Source organism: Pectinophora gossypiella, chromosome 8 (assembly GCF_024362695.1).
Source record: "Pectinophora gossypiella chromosome 8, ilPecGoss1.1, whole genome shotgun sequence".
In the NCBI taxonomy this organism is placed as follows: Eukaryota; Metazoa; Arthropoda; class Insecta; order Lepidoptera; family Gelechiidae; genus Pectinophora; species Pectinophora gossypiella.
The window spans coordinates 7,660,856-7,684,065 of record NC_065411.1 but is presented as its reverse complement, the minus strand read 5'-3'; the positions used below and the strand labels follow the sequence as shown (position 1 = coordinate 7,684,065).

General features: G+C 36.5%; 1 protein-coding gene across 3 annotated transcripts in view; it reads right to left on the bottom strand.

Annotated features, from left to right (window-relative positions):
• Positions 1–342: 342 nt before the first annotated feature.
• LOC126368952 (homeobox protein unc-4-like) overlaps positions 343–23,210 on the bottom strand; it is a 42,218-nt gene continuing 19,350 nt past the window's right edge. The window contains exons 2-4 of one of the 3 annotated variants that reach the window (XM_050013215.1): positions 13,545–13,717; positions 5,063–5,202; positions 343–4,821 (exon numbers count right to left, since the gene is read on the bottom strand). In XM_050013215.1, coding sequence (XP_049869172.1) covers positions 4,317–4,821; positions 5,063–5,202; positions 13,545–13,717 — 818 coding nt within the window. In that variant the 3' untranslated portion in view covers positions 343–4,316. Of the gene's footprint in view, positions 4,831–5,062; positions 5,203–13,544; positions 13,718–23,210 lie in introns of all 3 variants that reach the window. The other 2 variants (XM_050013216.1, XM_050013214.1) reach the window with 2 other exon arrangements.

Sequence of the window (23,210 nt, the reverse complement as noted above, 5' to 3'; positions counted from 1 at the left end):
GGCCAACCACCCCTGCATGAGATCATCCTGCTCTTTAACAGTCTATGTTTTGGACACCCGTTTACATCCGGATAACCATGCAAAGTTGATAAGCAGCGTATAATATACCAAGCATTGATTTTGTGTGTAGGCATGCATACTATGCATACGAGTAGAATGAACTACCATAACATGGTCTTGCAATTTGCCACAGGCGGCTGCCGCGCGCTGGTCTAAACGTGGTTTTAGGTATATTGCACCTTGTCTAAAGATGACGTTGGCACATGATGAGAAGAGATACCTAACCTAACAAATTTCATAGATCTAGGTAAATGTGTGAACAGGATAAGACAAACTACAAAATGTTTTAATGGTGTTATATTTTGATTCAATAAGTTACTCGCATAACATACCTTTTTACATCTTAGATCTTACACAAGTGATGTTCATTTACAATATATCGTATCACTTCCTCTTCTGTCATATAAATAAACTTAATTACTTTGTACCTAACATATTATTTCGACTACAAAATGTACAGTTAAACAGCTTATGTCTAGTTTGTGAACGAATAAAACTGTGTAAGTTATATTTAAAACAATGTTTACAAATGGCTGTGCTTGAAGGATGTGAGTAATGTTAAGAAATAATTTCGTATGTTTTTGCCTATTTATTTTAATCTTTTGGATGTAGGTCTCGAAGGACGTAATATACGATCCCGACGACCCGATTACTCTAGCCATAGAGGCAGCCAATCAGCTCGCGACACCAAACACTTCAGGGCCCCGATACCGACCCCGCCGGCGTGGTCGACGATTTCCCTCATTCAGCGCTTATCGCTATCGACCCACTAGGGTCGATTAATTCTTTCAAATATTTTTTCTCTCAGACAACGCCCTGAGCCGAGGTTCGCGCCCAACTGGGCACCCTCAGGCCTGTTGTCTTAAACGTTGTACCGGGTGAGAGCCTTCAGCGCTCCCCATTTGTCCGGCCAAGTAGTTAATGCCATCTGCGGCAAATCTACAATAAGTCACGTCAAAAAAAAAAAGGATGTAGGTCTCACGGTTTTCTTACAATATTGTTGAACGTTTAAAATATATCTCAGCATTTTATCCATTATTTTGAAGAACAGACAAATCCATAATATATAATGATTACAATTTTGTATTTCTGAAAAAAAAACGAAAAAACTTGTTTTCAGCGAAAAAATACGAAAAGATTTCAAACAATGTTTTTGCATAAGTATTGCGTGTTGTTCGTTCATCCTAAAAGATTACAAATGGTAATTATAAATTAAGTACCTATTATAGGTATGTTACTTCATAATTACTATTTGTTACCTTTTGTCGTAAGAATAATATTTTCTAGTATTCATATCTCACTCTTTTCAGGTAAGTAGGTACTCAACATCCTTCAAGCTTTTTTACACGTACAAACAGTCAAAGTAAACATAAAAATATGGATAAAGGCTGATCTGTCATTAGTTTGATAATGATGTCATTAGTTTCATATTTCTCCCTGATGATAACTATTTGACCAGGTAAAGGTTTCACTCAGGGCTGTTACTCTTGGAGCTGTTATTAGGATAATGTTCTGAGTGTTTAAGTGGATATGAACCTAAACCAGAACGCGGGCCGGCACAGACCTGAGGGGTTAAAAAGGCCACATTGAATCAATTCATGTAAAAAAGCGTTATTGCTATTTGACATTTGTTGACATTGCGCACTTACAATTATATGCGCAAATATCAAATTGCAATATTGCTTTTTTAGATGAATTGCAGCAATGTTTGGTTTAGGCACCCTGATTTCCAATTTAATAAATTTTATATTGTAATTCTTCTGATAAAATTGTAACTAAAATCAAAATATGTTTTGTTCGGAACAATCAGCCTTAGCGTTCCCAATTACTCGGATCAAACAGTGGTCCATACCATCAGTGAAAAATGATTTCAATTTTGTAACACTCACATACTCAATTCTAATAATGTCATGATTGAAGAATAAATATTTTGCCGGTCAACATTTAACCGGCAATATTCGAACAGGTCCCTAAAGAAAGATAATGATTTATAGACAATTCAAGACCTCGGCATGACCAGTTGTTTTGTCGTTTTGTAGGTTAATAAAGTTATATTCCGCGCATGACGCCTAAAGAAGCTTTCATGAGAAATGAAAGATCTTACAGCAATGCCTTTTCCTTAGATACTTTAGGTATTTCAGTACTAACTTTTTTAGCATTTATCTTAGGCCACACCATCAGAGAGCCTAGCCAAACACATCACAATGAATCGTGTTCAGGACTGAGGGCTAAAGACGCCATATTGAAGCAATGTATCTAAAATAGCAATATTGCTATTTGAAATGAATTGTTGGCATTGCGTACTTACTTTTATTTACGCAAATGTCAATTGTTTTCTGAGATGAATTGCTTTTGTGTAGCTTTTTAACCCCCAAAGTCAAACACATCATAATGAATACGTATTAAGGACCATAGGATCTAATCGCTACTGTTTACAGAATTCGATAACGTATTAATAACGTGAAAAAGCTCTAAATTTAAAAAGTTACGATGAGTTAGGTTAGGTGTGTCGTCTTATGAAGACGCGCCGAAATGAGCCTTTTTATAACCGCTTTAAAAAGCGAAGGTTCTCAATTTGGCGCTTACGTTTTTTATATTATGTTTCTTGTTTATGGTAAAAAGGTCTCTAGTTGGTCCCATATTCATTTTATAAGAATTAGACCACTGACTTCGAAGATACAGGACAAAACTTTTTAATAACAAACTGTGGGGAAAATCTAATAAGAAATGCGTAGATGTCATGAAAGATGTCGATATGCCATTTGCCTTTTAATGTAATTCTGTTCAATCCAATAGGAATTGAGGGCGTGAATACGTATGATATAAAATATCGCTGCGCTTCGCAGGCCCTTAGGTATGCACTCGAGTTCTAAAACTGCAATAAAACGGCGCAGGCGCGGTATTTCACTAATTGCCGCTCTTATCGCTCGTTTCACATTATACATTCATTAATTGTTGTTATTTTACGATTGCATTTCTTTAGCCTATAGAAGGTAATTGTATTTGCGCCGCCATATTCTGAGTAAATTATAATTTGATGGCTGTGTTACAAGTAATAAATATCCTTTTCATTAAAAATCTCGATATTTTCTTGTCTTTCAGGTAAATGTCATCTATAAACTTATCCTGGCAAGTAGCATAAAGTGAAAAGTACAAAACATATCACATCTCCTCTCCTAAACCGCTTTACAAACAATCGCTGAACATACATGGGGGTGGGTTATATTTGTCTGAGATTCGATTTGATACCATTTTTGGAACACCTTGTATATTTTTTATTATCCCCAATTTGCACTCCATATTTCAAGCTACATCGCTAAATCTTTGGTTTCCATGTCACTCCTAAAAGCAACATTGTACCGTCATGGAGTTATAATTGTAATTGAGATAATTAAGTACATAGTAATTACACTCCGTTTCGCTAATGGGCAAAACAAGATATTTCTGTTCCGTTGCTAGCACACTGCTACGTACAAGATCAGTTTGATAACGAAATGTAAGCGCTTGTAGTTATGTGATAAACTACTTATACGTTTATGATAGCATCGTATAAATGATAATGGACTTGGAGTGGTTTTTGCGCAGGACGAAAGCAAAATTAAAACATACAGCGACGTAAGGAAGGATGGAAATGGAATATCACTTTTCGACGACGACTTGGTCATGTCTCTGTCAAGAAATTACAATTTGGTAAGTCTACGGTCAACAATAAAATCTAAAACATCGTAAAGAAAATAAAATACCATATTATCAACAAATATTTAAATTATTGCCCCGAATCAAATAAAGAAAAATATTTATATTATAACATCCGTGAAGAAAATAAATATTCAGAGTCTATATACACTACAGCCTATATAATACAAGATACCTACATCTAATATTCACACGAGATATGTTAACGGGTAGGTACCTATCAAGTCTTTACTGAAGCTGATTAGAACTAATGATAATAACGATTCATTAATATTAAAGCAAAGGAACATTTCACGAAATGCCTGTGTGATGCGTCTGTGTCTCGTCTGAGACATGGTCTAAACCTAATATTATATATATAATCACTTTCAAACAAAATCAGTTTTGAAATAAACATGTAGCCAATAAGCTTATGAAAGTTTTTGTATGCGTTGGATTTTCACTTCACAAAATGTTTGCAAGTTTACGCCCAGACCCTGCTCAGACATCGGCAGTTAAAGTCACTGTAAGACACAAAAGATTCAAGAGCCTCTATAGTCAACTATATCAAAGAGTCACTTTCACGTGTTAAGCAATGATTCTATACTGAACGGATTATGTTTCCTTGTTCCCCCGTTTTTGGACAGGTCTTGTTCGGTGGCCGTGCCACCGCCGCTGAGGTCTAAGGAGACTGCTCGGCTGGAGTCGAAGTCGAATTTCTCGAAGTTTCCACCGGAAGCCCCGAACTGTTTGAAGAATGAGGACTGGGGATCTGGGATGGGGCTGAAGTTCCTTCCTGAGTGCGCGTCTGACGTAGAGCTGTCCGAGTTATTGGTCCCGTCGGCTCCAGACGGCGCTCGCAGCCTGCCTGTTATTGAGAAGTCTTCAGGCCCTGAGTCGTGACAAGAGTCGCCTCCAACTACATCTATCATGTCTTCTCCGTCTCCGTCGTCTGAGTCAGAGTATAGCCCGCTGTTTCTGTGCTGGGCTAGGTACTCAGCCTTCAGAGCTTCTAGGTCAACAGCGATGCCCTTCGCCCGCAGTTTCCTCGCTTGCCGATCCAGCGCTTTTGCCAGCTTCTTTCTTCTTCTCGCCCTGTTGGAAAAACCAGTAGGGCCTAATCAGTATAGGACCTTATAGCAGATCTTTACAGTACATTGTTTGGAGAAATTTTGAATTTGGTACGTATTTTTTTTTAGAATCTCAATCTTGATTCTAGAAATAAGTAATCAAGATAGTTAAAATTATGAACTTTATTGTAATTGAAATTCAAATATCTTCAGAAAGAAAATGCACAAAGTATAAGTATCAACGTTTGGTTCCTCACCTCTCCCGGGCTCTCAGCTCGTGTGGTGGGATGGGCTCCCCGGAGCAGGACTGCGGGTGCGCGTTGTGCGCCGGCCGGCCGGGGCCCTTCTTGGTATGCTCCTTCTTGCGCCACTTGGCTCGCCGGTTCTGGAACCACACCTGGCAACAAACAGAGGAGTGAATATTAGAATAATTACTATAACTCCGAAATATAGCGACTGCGAGGCAAGAAAAATATGGCTTTAAAGTTTGTAGGTTACAACAGCGGTTGTGAACTTTTTACCCGACTGCGGCGAAGCAAAAAGGAGGGTTGTGTGTTTGACTGCTATGTATGTATGTATATCGGTGTATACGCATACGTCTGATCTCTTCTAACTTTTAAATCACCTGTCAGAATTAAAAAAATGTGGGGTCAATAGAAGCGACTCCATTGTCTGCTTGTTAATACTTCGAGAAGGTTGCCCTTTTGCAATGAAAGTTTCTACGAACACCGTAGTGTTATTTTTGGTAATGTCTATCCTAATTTTCAGTTATAAGATTAAATGTAATAACGCACCTTTCAGATATATACTCCAGATAAAAAACAAAAAAGTAATGCAAATCGACAGGCAGTCGTAAAAAGGGCAAGTCGAATTTAAAGTTAATAAATTTGTACACTGCGATAATCACCAACGCGGGAGGGTCCCGTATATTATGTTTTGGGATCTAAACACGAAAGGCGTAATGTCTTAATTTTATTAAATTAATCCAAATTAATCCAGTCTGAAGTCGTTAAATAAAACGCGGTCCTTAGTCGTAAAAGGTGATGGTTGGTCGTAAACGCGCCCGACATGTGCTCGCTACCTGGGCGAAAATACCACATTTTATATCAATTTCACGAGGATTCTGGATTCAATATTCGTTAAACTGTTATCCGCTTAGATTGGTATACGTTTTATAATTAATGTGATACTATTTTAATCTTTTTTCGAGGCAATACGGAAAGATTTTGGTTCTAATTTGATATTGTGAACAAGAAGTCATATTATTCCGTTTTTTCCTCCTTCTGTTACGAAGTAGTAGATGTTCCGATGCAAAGATGTATTAAAATGTTATTTTGAGGTTCCAAATAGGTACAATACTTATTATCGTGAAGATATCATGGGAAAATTTAAGAGATCCTTAACGGTATGTCCAGTTTTTAAAATGTTATTTCACTTTTGAATACTACTTGCTTTAAAAGACTGAAATACCAAACAGCTTTCAATAAGATTGTAAACTTTAAGCGGGTTGTTTCTTATTTGGCCTATTTGGTATGAATCTACCACAAGCTAGGTACCTACTACACTGTGACAATAACACACAGTTTTTATATAAAATAATCATAATATGTTAATAAAATATGTGAGACAGAGGATGCGAGTGGGCAATCGCATGCGGACACACGCGCTCATCGCATTTACACCGGCGCGGGCGCAGTTTAACGTCTCAATTCATGCGCGCCCGAAAGCGCTTTACATACCTTTGAAGATAAGCGCACAAGGTTAATCGAGGCCTTTTAAGTGTTTAATCGGAACACATGCATGTCTGCTTAGTTATAAATGCAAAGAAGACTTTAAAAGAGACGCATTTGGATACGTAAATTAAAAAAAAAAACAACATAATTTACCATTTTAAAACACCTAGTTCCATACTAATAATGAAGCTCTAATTAATCCTAATTGGCTAAACTTTATTTTCTCCACGATAATTGGAAAACAATAGAAACATAAATCAACAATAACCCTAAATAATTCCAAATCTATGTAGGTACCTATTTACTTGTATCGCAATTAGTATCGGTTTGTTACTATATGTGATAAAAAACAGTAGTTACATGAAGAGAAACAAATATCTCAATTCGTAACAACTACAAATGCATAATAATTATATAGGTATACATACTGAAAAGTAATATCGTATCTAACTTACTTACCTACAGCATAAATAACAATCACATATCTTATATTCGAATTACGAAAAATACTTCCACATTCAAAAGGGTAACATTTTAATTAGTGTTGCCCTAATCGAAGCGCATTGATTACGGAATAGAATTGGACGGTAATGGACTGGGGTACTCCCCCCTAGCCTAATGACCTCCCTCCCACCCTTCCAAAGAGCCATCAATACTGGTCTCCTAAGGGAGAATGGTCACTCCTCTTTTAATTTCGGTACACGGTTATTACTTCTCTGATTCCAAATTAGAACATATTGAATGTTAATATACGTAGAAATTGGAACCAATAGCAATACTATTATAATTTAGGTACATAGGTACTAACGGAACTTGATTGGCTATTTACGTCGAATATGTGTGGATTTGAGTAATTGATGTCTGAAGACGTAAACTGGTAGATGTATCTGGATTTGTGTTGTCCAGGGATTAGTGAAAATACATAGTAATGTTTTAGCTGCTCATTAATATACCTCGGACATGTATTAAAATTCGACTAAAGGTTTTGAATCGCTGTCCGAATATTCAGTTTTATATCGAATTATTATAATCACAGAATTCACAGAACAGAAAAAAAAAGTTTTGTTAATTTAAATCATTCGAATCTATGCATTATGCGCCGAATTCTTTTGATGACGATAAAACTATTCTAATTAACAAAACAAATATCGACCTTACCTATCTGTTCTGTCATAGTGATTATAATTCCATACAAAATTGAAAATTCTGACATCACATCTTTATTAAGTATGTCATCAATAACTTAACTATTATAATAGCGTTCGTCATTTAAGGGTATTTTTGCAAGTCATCCCTTTGCAACAATTTTATCCCCACCTGTATCTGCAATGTTAATCCCAAAGCAAATTGCCTATTTACAAACGAAAACGCATAGAAAATCATAGGAAAGTATGGGACCATTTGCAGCAATAGCTTTGTGGTTGGAAAGCTTCCCTAGTTTGAGGTACGTGCTACTGTGGGGGCATAGCGTATTATCTCAATAGGAAAAAAAAAATAGTCAAACATATTTTATGTAAGTATGTAGGGGGAGGCCTATGCCCAGCAGTGGGCGTCGTACGGCTGATCATGAATGTATGATTAATACATAAATATTTTGTAACTGTCACTTTCACTGTGGAGTTTTTATTTAATTTTTGGTGCCTGCTATTAAACTGAGAATACCTAAAAACAAACATTCAAGTTTATGTGGCAATAGGCTCTTCCTCCTCTATTACATGGCACTTGAACATAGCCTTAGAGAGGATGCATACCTATACACCTCTGCCTACCTCTCCGGGTACGCAACCGTGATGTTATGTTATGTGGCGTTATGGTAGTAAAACGATAACATAAATCTGAACTTATATGAATTCATGACAATAAAAACGAGAAAAAACAGATACAATAGCATCTCACAGATAGTAGTTATCTCATTCATTCTATCATCTCCGCGAAAAAAACATGAGAAATCTTGATAAAAATCCCATACTTACATAATAGATAGACACTGTATACGTTCTAAGGTGATACAATGATCATTTTTGGCAGGTAAGACTACATTGAAGCAATGCATCTAAAATAGCAATATTGCTATTTAATATTTTGTTGACATTGCGCACTTAAGTTTGTACGCGCAAATGTCAAATTGCAATGGATAAGGTGACCTTTAAGACCGTAGTCTTAATCGTAACTAAGTTACGGAAATCTACTATGAACATGAACATAAATCTGAGAGAAACGAACAGGTTCTTGGTCGGCTTGGATTTATACTCCTCGCATTAGATTCTCGCTAATCGCCCGCAGTCGACCGGCCCACAACCTCCCCTAACTTCAGTCAGTAGTGTAAATAAGACATCCCTCCTTGATCTAACGATACATTGACTGTCGTTCCTCTCCCTCTCTGCGAGGGCTGTACCCTCTCTACCGTAACTGTAACGTTTGATGGAGTTTCCGCAAATTTTGTTTAAGGCTTCGTTCGAGGGTGGGAGTGTGTTTTGGGTTAGATATTTTTATTTAATATTAACTCTTTCAAGGACAGAACGTCTAATGACGTTCCGATTCCAAGGTGTCATTATTACCTATTATGAACCATCAATGACCCATGATCTCTGTCCGTGAAAGGGTTAAATAAGATATGCGTAAGAGGAGAGATATTAATGTTTGAAGATATTCAATCAAAATTGGTAATTACGCATATAACGACAACAAGTTTATAAATACATTAGTCTTAACTATCTTATATCATCTATACCATATATTCTGTGTTAATCGGGTATAGTCTGAGCCAACGCTTCCCCTTGATTCCACTACTGTTCAAAGAGAGATTATTTTCATAGGATATGTGGCATATTTGTAAGGGAAGAATTAAAATAATAAATGTTTTTAAAAAGCACTTAATGACACTTAATTATTAATCGTAACTGACGAAACAGTAGAGGGATATTCGTTGCAACAATCGAAAGTTGTAGATTATTCATACAGTGTTCACTATTCAGGTCGTTATTATTGGGACGCCAATAAAATATTCGGAACATGTAGCCTGCTCACCTGTTGAAATTTCACGGTTGATTAATATTTGACCTTGTCTGCTCATCGGACCTTCAAAAACATTTGTGAATAAATTTCACCGTTACGAATTCTAAATTAGGTAAACAAACATACTCAATATTTTTCTAGCTACCCTAAGCGAAACTGCTATTAAAGTATAAACGTAATTAGGTGTATGTGATAAGTTGCTGCCTTATCACTATTAAGGGATGGGATATTCTTAACCGATTTCGCGAAAATAAAGACAGGGTTATGTTTATAATCTTCACCCTCCTTGAAACTTTGGAAAATCAATGTGCCAGTAATTCTGACTGAAATATTTTTCGTCTTTCATAGAAATTGATATGATTGTCATGAAATCTTAGTTTAAGTATACGATTAATAAATAGCATGATGTTAGAGCGCTACCAGTGGGAAATTATTCGAGACTCGGTAGCCGTAAACCTACTGGTATTTTTCCACCAACCCTATGTATCTTGTGTTAAATTTCAGTAACAGATTACGTTGTCTCTTTTGAACAAAGCTGAACAAATTGATATTGGAATGTGGTGCGATAGAGACAGATATAAATTTCACGCGTCCTCCACAGTACGTGCTAAGCTAGCATTATTTCAGCAAATAGGGCTGCCGCGTTCAATTTCAGCTGTCCTTATTCTGGTATAACATTAAAATGTAGCATATAAATAGGGTCTAAATTACACTGAAATAAAAAGCCGGCGCCTTTATTGCGTCAATTACTCATAAAAGTGAAAACACAGTGTGTCATTACGGTATGTAATTACATTAAATCATTCTGATACGAAGGCTTTGCGGAGCGTGTCTCGTTTGCCACTTGCGGGTGAGAAAATTATTCACGTGCGATAATTCCCCGCCTCGAGGCAGCCCTACGAACAGGCTTCATGTCTATCTTTTACCGCTAAGCCTAGGGCGGTAAAGTCGGCTCAAGTTCGATACCGGCGCCGCAAGCGAGATGACAACAAGCGGGAAATGCCTACGACAGACAGGGATGGAATTACCTCCTTAAATTTTATATTCTATCCGCATTTTGTCGCCTAAGCGTTCCATTTAGTGTTCCATATTTAAACCTCACGCCATTCTTTTTTCTTCTCAGCCGAGCGGAGAATGTAAGGCGATTTTCTATTTTTTTTATTTTTGGGGGTGTACCCAGCCAGCGGCGGATGTGCACAGCATACTGATGTGTGCGTGCGACCGCCGACGCCCTGTTAGGGAAGGAAATTGGCATATAAATGTAAATTTTATGCTATGAATTTTAAAATGAAGTCGATACTTCCGCGCTCACTGTGGAACGAGAGCCGTTTTCGCAAGTTTTACGTCGGCAGGGGATAAAATTAGATTAGAACCCGCTACTTCTAGTAAAGAATGGGCTTTTAACAGCTTCTCCGGTATTCTCTTATATTTTAAGAACTCATATAATCAATGTGTTGGTTCCCACATTACATTAAATTAAGACGTTACTTGATATGTTATGTGAAATAAAATTTATTTCCACACGCATGTAACGAATCACTACGTAATAGGCTGTAAATTGCATTCAATTAAGTATATCGTAAAGTTCTAATAAATCCTGAAAATTATTTTATAATGTCGGCAGTTATGGCGTCTAAAGAAACGTGAAGGCTATATTGCGAAATCGATCGAAGAAATGTGAAGGCAACGAACGAAAGAAAATAGAAGAAGCAGAAACGAGGAAAAAAATCCACTTTACAGACGCAAACAAGTCACTTTAACTTTATTGAGCTGTAATCGAATTGTGACGTCCCTACGAGCCGCAGCGTGCTCGAGGTCGGAGCGGCGGGATCTGCAGCCATCCTTATCTGACCCGCCCATTTAAATCTATGCTATTCAATCGTGCCGTCTCGCTCGCGTCCCAGGGGTGCTGGCGAGATTGCAATCTTTTGATTTATACCAACTATTAGGAGCGGTGCGGGATAGTCTGTCTCTGGAGCGAGATCGCCGCGATAGTCGGATACAATCGACCTTAGTACTGATTACAGAAATGAATTTGCTTCGGAAATATCTCAGAGAAATTTAGTGCTATAACATTTCTACTACAATCAAATGTTTTCATTAGCTTTTATCACGCAAAATGTAAATCATAAATGTTAACCATTTAAAAGATTTATTTAATGCTTACGATTTACTCATTGCATATAAGTACACAAGAGATTTTAAACATAAAAAAAAACGTGTTTCTGTTTTTGTTAGTCGAGCTACGAACATGACCATTATTTCCCGAAGACCGCTTTCGAAACTGCTGCAAAACGGGGCCCGTTCAAAAGTGTATTATCTCAAGTTGAGCATTATTTCGGGTAAAGCCTGTATAAAAAGCCACCGGCCTGCGGTCACGGTCCCTGAAGGCCGCTTAGCCCGGGAAGGCCCGGGAAAAATAAGGGAAATCGTCCCTCATTTATATTGAACGAAACCTTCAGCCTTTTACGCTTATTTGCCCCTGGTACATTTGTGCAGATGGTGAAACGATAGGCTTCAAATAGAATTTTATATTTGGAAAAAAAGCGAGGGTTTATTGTCAAAACAAACAGAAAGACAATCTTAAAAAGCGCAAATAAAATACAATTATTCATACCGTAAGGTGTTAAAGTTATAAATTTTATAAACTTTATGATACACCGACTTCATTTGAAACTAGATCTATAAATTTTATAACAAATTGACATTTCGTTACATAAATAATGGATAAAAAGGGCAAATATACCTCTAACCGAAGTCATTCTCATAGAACCTAACGTTTTTCTTAGGCTTGTTATCCATAGGTGCATGCCAAATTAATGTATTTATAGCTTTGCTAAGGTGACATCGATTCGTGTCCAAAATAATCGACGCAATATAGACGGTGGTGGTGGGTTGGTGACATAATTATCATTCTAACAGTGGCTACCAGTTTGCAAGTTACAAGTTTCTTGTTGTAGTTTTTTCACAATACAAACACATACACACAATTTGCACCTCTACGTTATATTAGTATTAGTTACAATAAATTATTAAAAACAAAATTTTCACATATTATTAAAATACATAATACAGAATATTTTTAGCCTCCCATAAACTCCTGCAGTTTGCCGCAAAGAAAATTAAGATGTTATCCGTGACCACAGCACTGTCAGTCGTCCGCATAGATATTATTATGTTCGACATTACCGTCCGATACTCAAAGCAGTTTATTAGTTGTTTAACTGCCGTGGCTAACTGCTTATAGTTCGCACTTATTGCCAGCTGATCCAAAGTTCCTGCTTAGGGTATTAGGCGAAATTAACTCGGCTTTTGATCGTCTTTGTCGGTTTGTTCCTGAGTCGTGAACACCTCACTTTAGGAGCTATCGTAAAATGTTGGAGTTCAAAAGAAAATGTTGATGGAATTTTGTCTAGCTTATTAGTGTAGGTTGTGGTTTGTAGTGTGACTTGCTGTCCGACAGTTTTATTTACCTTCCTAATACCTTCCTAAATACTATTACCAAATCCACCTTGCAGCAGATACGAAACTAGTTTGTGGGAGTTGTCTTCCTTTGAAATCTTACCTAAGCATTGTCTAGAACTTCTAACTGTTGCTTAATGACTCAAATTAGATTCCAGACGCTTCCTTAACTGTTTTACTTTCTTCTCTTAGTTGAAGCAGTTTCTAATTCTTAACTACGTTTATTTATATGTATGCTACCCAAAAGTATTGACCCAGGAGACTATTGCATTTAGATATTTGAATAAAGCCGAATATTTACAATAAAGATTTACTTTATAAAACATTTTAATTATAAAACGAAATAAATAAGTTATATGCGCAGCGTACTTTTTACGGGGGTAGCGAATATATTTCACTTCATAAATCGAGATGCAAAGACAATTCGGCGCAGTCTTGCCAATGGGACCTTTTGTAAGAGACATTCTGCAACGAAGCCGTTTTTTGCACTCTCTTACACTCCAGTATGCCTTATGGATGTGGTACTTACAGCAACCCTGCTCTCCTTGAGGTCGAGCCGCATGGCCAGGGCTTCCCTCATGAACACGTCAGGGTAATGCGAGGCCAGGAAGGCTCGCTCCAGCTCTTCAAGCTGCCAGGAATTGAAGTTGGTCCGCGATCGCCGCCGCTTGCCGCTGTCGCCATCGTCATCCCCCACTCCTCCTGAGAATGGATGGTTTTCTTTAAGTACTTATTGGAAACAAAACTCTAAGTATAATAGTAGGTAATCTACTTCAGTCATAGGAAAAGTTTGACCATTTTCAGACATAGTCCGAGGACAGGTCTATTGCAAGTCCTCGATAACAACTTACCACGGATGAAAATATTGGTCATGTTTTGTAATAAACGTATTCTGAAGAGGTATTATTTATTCCAAGAAGTGAAGACTTATATCTACTCACATTACGATCGCTTATGTCATGTTAACAATGTTATGCATCCTCATAAACATAGAGTCAATCGACACCGTTTCAATATAACTCAAACAATAAAATGTGAATGTTATTCTTCAAGTTGAAACATTTCCAATCATAACGCAGGATTGAAATGAATAAGACATAATCATAAAACGACCGGCAGCCAACAAAGTCAATTTGGACAATTCCTCGCCAGTTAAAACAAAGCCGCGGCCCGGGGCTCATAAAAAAGAGATAATCTCCAACAAAGCGTCAGAACAAGTTTTAGAAAATAGAATATAATTTCTAATTTTCTCCCGGTGATTTTAATTAAAAATGGTCCCTGGAGAGAGACGGCTGCTACGCCGGGCTAGGGGATGGAAAGGGATAGCTATAAATTACTCGCTCTACCCTCCAAGGGGCTAAATAAATTAGAAGTGATTAAGAGGAACGCGCTTCTGTGTTTTGGACGTATCAGTTTGTGGTTTGATGATATCGTAATTTGGTATAAAGTGTTTATACATTTTATGCGATTGAGCCTTTAAGTTTACAGTCTTAAACAAATATATACAAAAAGATAATACCCACTATGTATGACATTTCTCATACTTAAACAGTATTTTAAAGATTAATTATGAGATGCTGTAATTATTTGATTTGAATATCTAATTGTAAATTATATATCTAACAACCAACAAGCAATGTTACAAACGTGTTACGTTATGATCGATATGATGCGGTGTCGCCTTAAGAGAAGTTGTAAATTACTGGTGAGGGAGGGAGATAGCTTATTATCTGTATTGGGAGGAGTGAGTGAGAGGGTCTGGTTATTGTATTAAAACAAACGACTGCCTTGGGCCGTCAGACAGCAGTTTTGGCGCGCTTTAATTTAGTCTGTTCCATGTTTGAATGCCACTCGGGAGGGGGACTCGCTAAGTATCTATTTGGGCTGTATAACGCGGTTAATAAATTCGTACAGTTAATAATTCTACTTTGTTCCAGTTGGTTTATTATGACGGCAGATAGCGGAATGATTGTCAGCCGCCGAATTAAAATGTTGGCCATCGGATGGTCTTGCATTTATTAGACCCTTTTTAAATTAGTGTAAATAATAATGTTGAATTTAATAATAAGTAATTGTGCTATAGAAATAGAATGTAGGCAGGGCTTGTGACTATTAAATAAATTAATAAGTACCTATACCCTACCTTACATATTCATTTAATTTTCACATAATTTTAATCAATTTTTCGAATTTCACAAAGTCTCGAGCATGAACCTATATCCATCATAGACGACCTTTACAACACTCCAGAAATTCTTCCTAACTTCTCTCCTTATAAATGGAACTTTTGCTTAGCCTTTAGACCTATTTGTATCTGATGTAGAGCCTTCGAAAGTCTGTAGAGCTTCATCGAAAAAATAAAATAGCTAAACTTCAGTTACTGTTTACAAAACAGGGTGACTAAATAACTTTGTATTACTAAGTAACAAAACAAAACAGTTACATTACTTAGTAATACAAGGTTATGTAAGTAGTCATTCTGTTTTGGAAACAATAGCCAAAAAGTTTTGGTACTTAAATATTTTTTCAGTGATGGTAAGAAAGTAGACTTCACAATAGATATTTTTTTTGTATCATCTGTTTTACCTACATGGCATACCTACGCTAAACATACGGTACTACAAATTGAGGATGCCACTGGAAGTTAATAGGGTAAATGGAAGAAAAAGAGAGCACCCGTGCCTTGCGGGACGGAGTAAATAAAAACTCACTGCAGTGAGCGCATCACTGGGGGGGACTCAGTGGTGACCGGGGGGCAAATAGACCATAGTCCCCATTAGTGGGAGCGAGGGGGAAATATTCGATTACGTTCGTTCTGTTACAGATATCGATAAAAGTCCAGTCTGTGTTATTCGTTTAGAGAAATATTTGTGATCTATAATTAAATTAAATTGTTTTTAAAAATCGGTGAATCCATAAATTTTGATGACAGTAAAACTTTATTAGCGTTAGCTTTTGTATCCATATTAAGTAGTTATAATAGTATAAATCACTGTATTCGTGTATATTACCGGCTCGCTTAACAAACGGGGAGCTCTGTTTCGATTCCCGGACTTACACCAATGAGTTATTAATTTATATTACGTGCAATTTTCACTTAGACAGTTGACTCACACATTATTAGACGGCCATAAGGCTCACCACATAATATCACGTGGTCTAACAGCAAGCTCGGTGAAACATGGGTACTTAGTTCATTAAGCTATAAAAGTACCTCTGAATACTCTTATCGGGGAAATAATAGTGAGTTTATGTTATGTGATTAAGTGTTATGTTAATTTTAATAACTTTAAAGTGTATAAATGTGTTCGATTGTCCAGTCAACGGAATGCAGGCTAATTTATAAAACTTAAGTGACACCAAAAATAGCTTAGCTACATGAGATGCAAGTAGATGAAAACATCTCAGGTCAGTTGGACCTGTTCATAATCTATATTTGTTTTCTGACTGGATCCGCATCTGTCCATAAACTCCCACACTCCGCACCAGACAATATTTTTATTTTATTCATAGAGAGACTATCGCATGACATCGAAGCAAAATTAAATGCTCTATTCAATAAAGGCGAGCTCTATTCCCTTGTTTTATATCTATTACCAGAGAATAAAAGGGATTTGATACACTGTCCTTGCTTATTTGTGATATAATTTATTGCCAATTTTCTTTTGATAATATCTTAATGTGTATTGCCAATATTACGATCGGGGAATAGAATTCTTTTACCTTTTAAGCTGATTCAATTATGGTAAATAGCTTTCGGTTGGGCGTATCGTTTTGTTGTTGGGAGCAGAAGCTGCTTTACGGCATTGTTGTTATCGTGATTTAAGTACCTCCATATTAATAATATGATATCGACCGACATTGAATTAATATTGTAAATGGTTAGGTTTATTATCTACAAGAATATGCACCTTCATGCGGCATGTTGCCTAACCTTGGCTGACCTTTCTATATCAACTTATATAGATTTACAACTGTAGAACAAACACAATCTTTTTATTTCAAAAATAACAGTTTTAAAGTTAAAAATACTTAATAAAAAATTCAACAAAACTTTGAATATAATAATAATGTTGGCAAGTGGTGAAATAGCAGCTCCACGGCTCGCTGTTCCGCCGACACCAACCTGAACAAGTTTCGCAATCATAATATTGGAGTATGGTTTTATAATTTCATTATTCTGGGAATCAATTGATGCCGATCAGGGGCCGGGCTTGGGTGTAAGATTCCGCAAATTTCGGCGTAATAAGGTACCGTTGTAACTACCTAATAGTAACCTGACTAAACGAGCCTCCTTAATTCAGGCCTACGTAAATGTTCACACCAGTAAATGAGCGGCAACTGTCGTTTTCCCGAAGCCAATTAAAATAGCCGCCATTTTCGTGAAAGTGTAAAAAATCTGCTAATTGGCCTATCGGTTTATCGGTAGCCAGTTATCTTGTTGCCGCGGCGCGGGACGCCGCGGGTTGTAGGTGTAACCAACTATAAGTAAACAGCCAAAGAAATGTATTAAAAATAATTAGGTATTTGTGCCACAGAATGTTTTCATTTTTAAACTTTGCAGAAATGATTACTGGCTCGGAAACTTTAAAGTTTCGAGGTGAATTAAAAATAAGTTTTCTTAAAAAGTTGTTAAATTTTAAAAGCAGAATAATATTTAAAAATGGGTACACGACACTCCAAGCATTCCGAAGCCGACGGAGCGTCCCGTGTCGGTCCCCGCCTATAATTTAGCTGCGATCCCTGGAAATTAATTTCCGAAATCACTGGCAATAATAAAGTTATAATTTTGGCTGAAATAGGTACCTGGCCGCGAGGACAGGCACGCGTGCCAGAGACGAATTCAGCTACTTTTATCATCAGTTTACCGTATTCCACAAAAGCTTTTACTAATTACTCTGAATAATTTTTAACATATATTATTTAGCCGCTAAAACCAACGTACCTTTTAGTTATCGTAATATAATATTTCTCAATTAATTTTAATTACAACATAACATTTGTCTTCATTACTTTATCTCCAGTTTAATAATTATCATAAGATCCTGTTGAACTAGTTAGGTACATTCAAAATAAACATGTACTTACTGACCCGTAGGTGAGTGATAAAAGGTGCACACATTATAATATTCTTGTTTCAAGTAAATAATGCGCAACAAAAAGCTGTAAATTAATCAACGTTTCTAAAGGTCAGACTCTTATATTCTGTAGACGACATTTCTTTGCCGTCCTGAATGTTATTATAAAAAAAAAAACGCTATCAATATCGAAACCGCAAATGGGTCGTCGATTTGTAAACAAATTACAAACAAGGCACCCAGTTTTTGTTTCTGCCGACCGCAAGTGGTGCGAAAAAATGGCGGTTAAAGAGGTTACATAAAATTTGATGGTCTGAATGCGACCCTGGCGCGCGATGAAGACATTTCGTCTGAAAAGTGGCGTCATTAAAGAAGAGGAGTGAGCAGCGAAGAGATTCTGCGAACTGCATGCAAGTATGGCTTAATTGATTTTGTAGCCTGAATGTCTCTTGCGTGCCTTTTGCTGCCTTCAACTTTGAGTTACCATCGATATTTATGCACGACAATTATATACCTAATTATTCTCAAAGGTATACTTTGAGGACCTGATGAACTCATTGATTGAACATGTAACGAGATTACCGTCAATTTTGGCAAAAAATGTTTTATATTTAATACGCCAGAAATACTATAAGACCGCTGTTTCTACTCTTTATTTGATTGTTATGTTATTTGTAATTTGTGTATTGTTTTTTTGTACAATATTAACGAATGTGAAACTACTGCGGGGTTATAAGTGCTATAGATTCAGGGCTTGTCTGTCCTCAGTGTCCCTGCACTAATCATATGCAGGCTAACCCAAAAGCCCTTGCCCTTAACTCCATACTCCACCTTAATTGCCGACTACCGCTGGCATATTAGCGAGTATCCAGACATTATTAGTAATATACATATCATTTGGAAGCATTAGTGCCATTATTGCCCATACACATACCACTTTACTGGTGCATTAAGATAAAACCTGCATTCTCCTGGGTTGGCAAAGGTAAATGATATCTTTCAGCCATGGGTTTAATTAAAAGATTACTTTTATTACTCCGGATTATTGTAAAACTGTTATTTGTTACGTTGACATTTCGTGTAAGCGAGTAGTATGGGCGTTTTAAAGGTTTACAAAAATCCAATTAATGTCTGGTTTAACAGTTACACGGCGTTTATTACTTTTTTACAAACCTTAGCAAATGTAAATTCATAGATACATAGAATATCTATATTTTACTGAAAAAAAAAAAAGCCCTAAATATATGACAATATTAGTTCACATTCACAATACATGTATCTAGTCAGCTGTTATCTCTAAAAGTTTGAAAACTGAGCTAAGTACACCAAAACAAGGTACGAAACAATAATATAATATGATGTTAATATTCACATTTGCCCTATAAGGGGGTTGTAGAATATTACATCATATAATCACTCCACGAAAAGACAGTGTTCATACCCACAACTAAACGGATAGGTACTTAGTAATTTTGTTGTAACCGTGATTTACACAGCTTTATTTATCATTATCAATCGACATGCTTAGCCTACGAACTATATTTAAAATTGAATGTAAGGTATCTAAATTCATCCGATATTCTTTTCAAACGTCTGATTAACTTATAATATGATTCTCAACAAATCAAACAGCACCAGTCACCCCATCTATTTGTAGCAATCGCGTGCTGCACTATTTATCCCTAAATAAAACCTTGAACGTTCTAATGAGAGCTATTTTAACATTTTTACAACACAAAGAGCTGAATAGTAACCGCCTATTTTTCATATAAATCTTGGACGTGTAATATTTCGAGCTGGCATCTCGACTCGGATCGCTGCGCCTGCGGCTGCTCGGTTGTTCGAAGATTGAAACATGATAAATCGATCCTATACCTCTACATTATACGGGGTTTAACGGCAATTTTATGCCCGTGAAAATAAGGCGCAATAAAATTTTAATATTTTACCAAAATAATATTGATTGGCCTGCCCTTCGCCAAGCCATCTTCTCTTACCTTGTTACGAGGTCAACAAGTACTTTGTCAACTATTAACTCATGTTTTATTGACAGAAATGTATGGTCCTGAATTAAATAGTATATAATAAAGATATTAAAAACCAATAGCCCTTTAAAGTTCCTTACAGGCACAAGAAAACCACTGGCAGTTTTATACGTTACCATAAAAATAATTATAGTCATTTATAAGACGCAATGTCCGTAAATTAATAGCTGATAAAGCTGTTATGGTATAAAAGGAATATTTTTAAATGTACCTTACCGCATTCTCACTCTGGGTATGTTGCAGAAGTCGACAAAGATCGACATGATGATAAGAGGTATCTTCTATCATCTCTAAAATAATCATGGCTGGCAGAGGCAGACTAAATCCAAATACTTCCGAGTTCTTGTTAAATAAAATGTTAATTTTGAATTTGGAACATTAATATAAAAAACTATAAACCTTATAATACCTTATATACGGTAAAATGACATTTATTTTTTATATTTATTGTAGATAATCGTTAAGTAACATAAATTTGTGAGGTATTTTGATTTTTTGTTAAGAAGATTAGTGTGCCTTCAATTCAACATATACTTACCTCTACATTTTCTTGTAAAATTACATAAACATGTAGCTTACCAGACAAACAATCGCGTCATAAAAAAGAGTCAAAATCCATTACTGTCATCAGACTATGAAGGATATAACGGCTAAGCGTTTTCCATCAACGGTGTGGTAAGGTATTTACGCTGGTAATATCCCAGTAATACAGCGGTAATAACATACGTTTACAATAGACACTCGTCATTGAAAGCGGTTATTTCCGATTTGCCGCCAATTGTCGACTCTTTTAGCTGGACGCAACTTTGATGACGTCGACAATGTTGTTATAAGTGTTGAACATGTAATCAATAAACTGTCAACAGCTTCTATAAAATAGCTGGAGTTGATAATAGAGACAATAGAAGATAATCTTGACATTTACTTTAAAAAATGTTTTTTGGCATTAAATAAATAATAATATCATCATCTCCTTAGCGCTATCCCGTTTTTCACAGGGTCCACTTACCTAACCTGAAGATTGACAAGTCCGGTTTTTTACATGAAGCGACTGCCTGTCTGAACTTCCAACCCGCAAAGGGAAAACCAGCACAATATAGGTTAGGTCACATACCTCCGACATGCATTTCTCGGAAATGTGGGTTTCCTCACTATGTTTTCCTTCACCGCTGAGACCATGATCCAAACATGAATTCGAAAACAAATTTAAAAATCATTGGTATGCTGGCCCTAAGGTTATATGCTCCGACTGGAAGAAATTGCTATTTAGTAATGTGCTCTTGTCACTTTTGTAATTGTTTTTAGTGTTGTGTTTATATGTGCAATAATACGGTTTTTGTATTGTATGCTGGGATTCTAACCTGCGACCCCAAAGTGGGAGTCAAGCGTTCTACCAACTGGGCTATAACGGCTATAAATAAAAATCACAGTACATACATTTTGAGGTCTACACAACCCGATGTAATAACATAAAATACTAAACAGGCTATATACGTCTACTGCTAGCGTGTGGCCGCTTCTTAATCAACCAACGACTTAGGTTATAAGGGAAATAGCAACCAAAATGCATTGGAAACATGTATTATTTGTACCTAAAAGCAAATTAATTCCGAAAGCTCGTCAGATGAATATTAATTAAGTGTTCCTCAACTAGAGTCGTAAATAGTAGTGTTGTAACAGGAAGGGAATACGTCCCTAGAGTCAATATCATCTGACTCTATTAATGAGATACCACTACTTACTAGTGATGGACAAAGTATCGATAAAGTTAAGCTTTTATTTCATAAAATCTATTAAAATATCTTATTTGAATTTATAGTATTTTGAGTGTATTAAATGAAAGAAATAAGTACCTTGGGTAATTCTCTTTCCTTAAAATGCCTCTTATAAATTAAATCTTTCTGTTGATGATAATAAAATACATGTTAACTAGAAAGCAAAAATAATAATAATATTTAATCATAAACATGGCTAGCGAGGAGTAGGTAATATATACTATACACCTGCCTACCGTTCTGGGGATACAATGTGTGATGTTATGTTATATTACTCATTAATACAATTAGAATAAGACATATCAGAACTGATGATCGTAATCCCACCCCTCCATTCGAGCACTCGCGAACCACATATCCCTAGAAGTCAATAGTAGTCAATACAGAGATTAATAGCCTTGCTTTTGCTTTTATAAAATTAAGGTCACCTATAGAGCTGGTGTCTAGCTCACTTAGGTAGTCTAATAGGTAAGTATATGAGGAGGTTCTAAGTACCAGCTTTCATTATAAGCAGATGGCTAAAAACTGGTTAATGATGAATCCGGTCTAAGCTTAAGTAATTTCAAGCTTGGCTTAATGACTATTAAATTATCTCTCTCACCGACTTGGTTAAAGGATCGATTAAGTAATATTCTTATTTTTTTTATATAGCTATTTTTTTTTAAATGACTCTATTTTCTGATTTCAACACATGTAGGTGTGTTAGTTTATCAAGCGTTTTGGGGTTCTGTACCCAAAGGGTAAAAAACGTGAACCTATTAATAAGACTGTGCTGTCCGTCCATTTGTTCGTCCGATATCAATAGGTAATAACAACAGGTAGGCAATATGAAATTTGTGTACGGAACACTTTGTATGCGAGTCCGACTCGCACTTGTTTTATTTACCTCTATTTTTCACACGGTGGCCGGCAGCATACACGCAGCATATAGCAGTACCGAGTGGAAAACCCACCTGTGGTCGCGATCCTCAGCAGTGAGGGAACGACGAAGAAGAAGATTTTTCACACATCTACATATTACTTATATATTTAACCTCACATCCGCAATCCTTGATAGGGTGGGCATAATCACAAGCAGTGAAAAGACTACCTGCAGCGATCAATATGATGACAAGATATCCAGCCTATCGCCCATAATAATGATCCATCATTTTATTTCTTAGTCAGTTGTTAGAATGTACCCGGGAAGGTAAGCATCTAAACGCGTTCTATGTTGCCAGAATACCACAGAACACCAAAACATATTCACAGTCGCTACTTAAATAAACGAAAGAACCCTCATCATCATTTCCCTAAA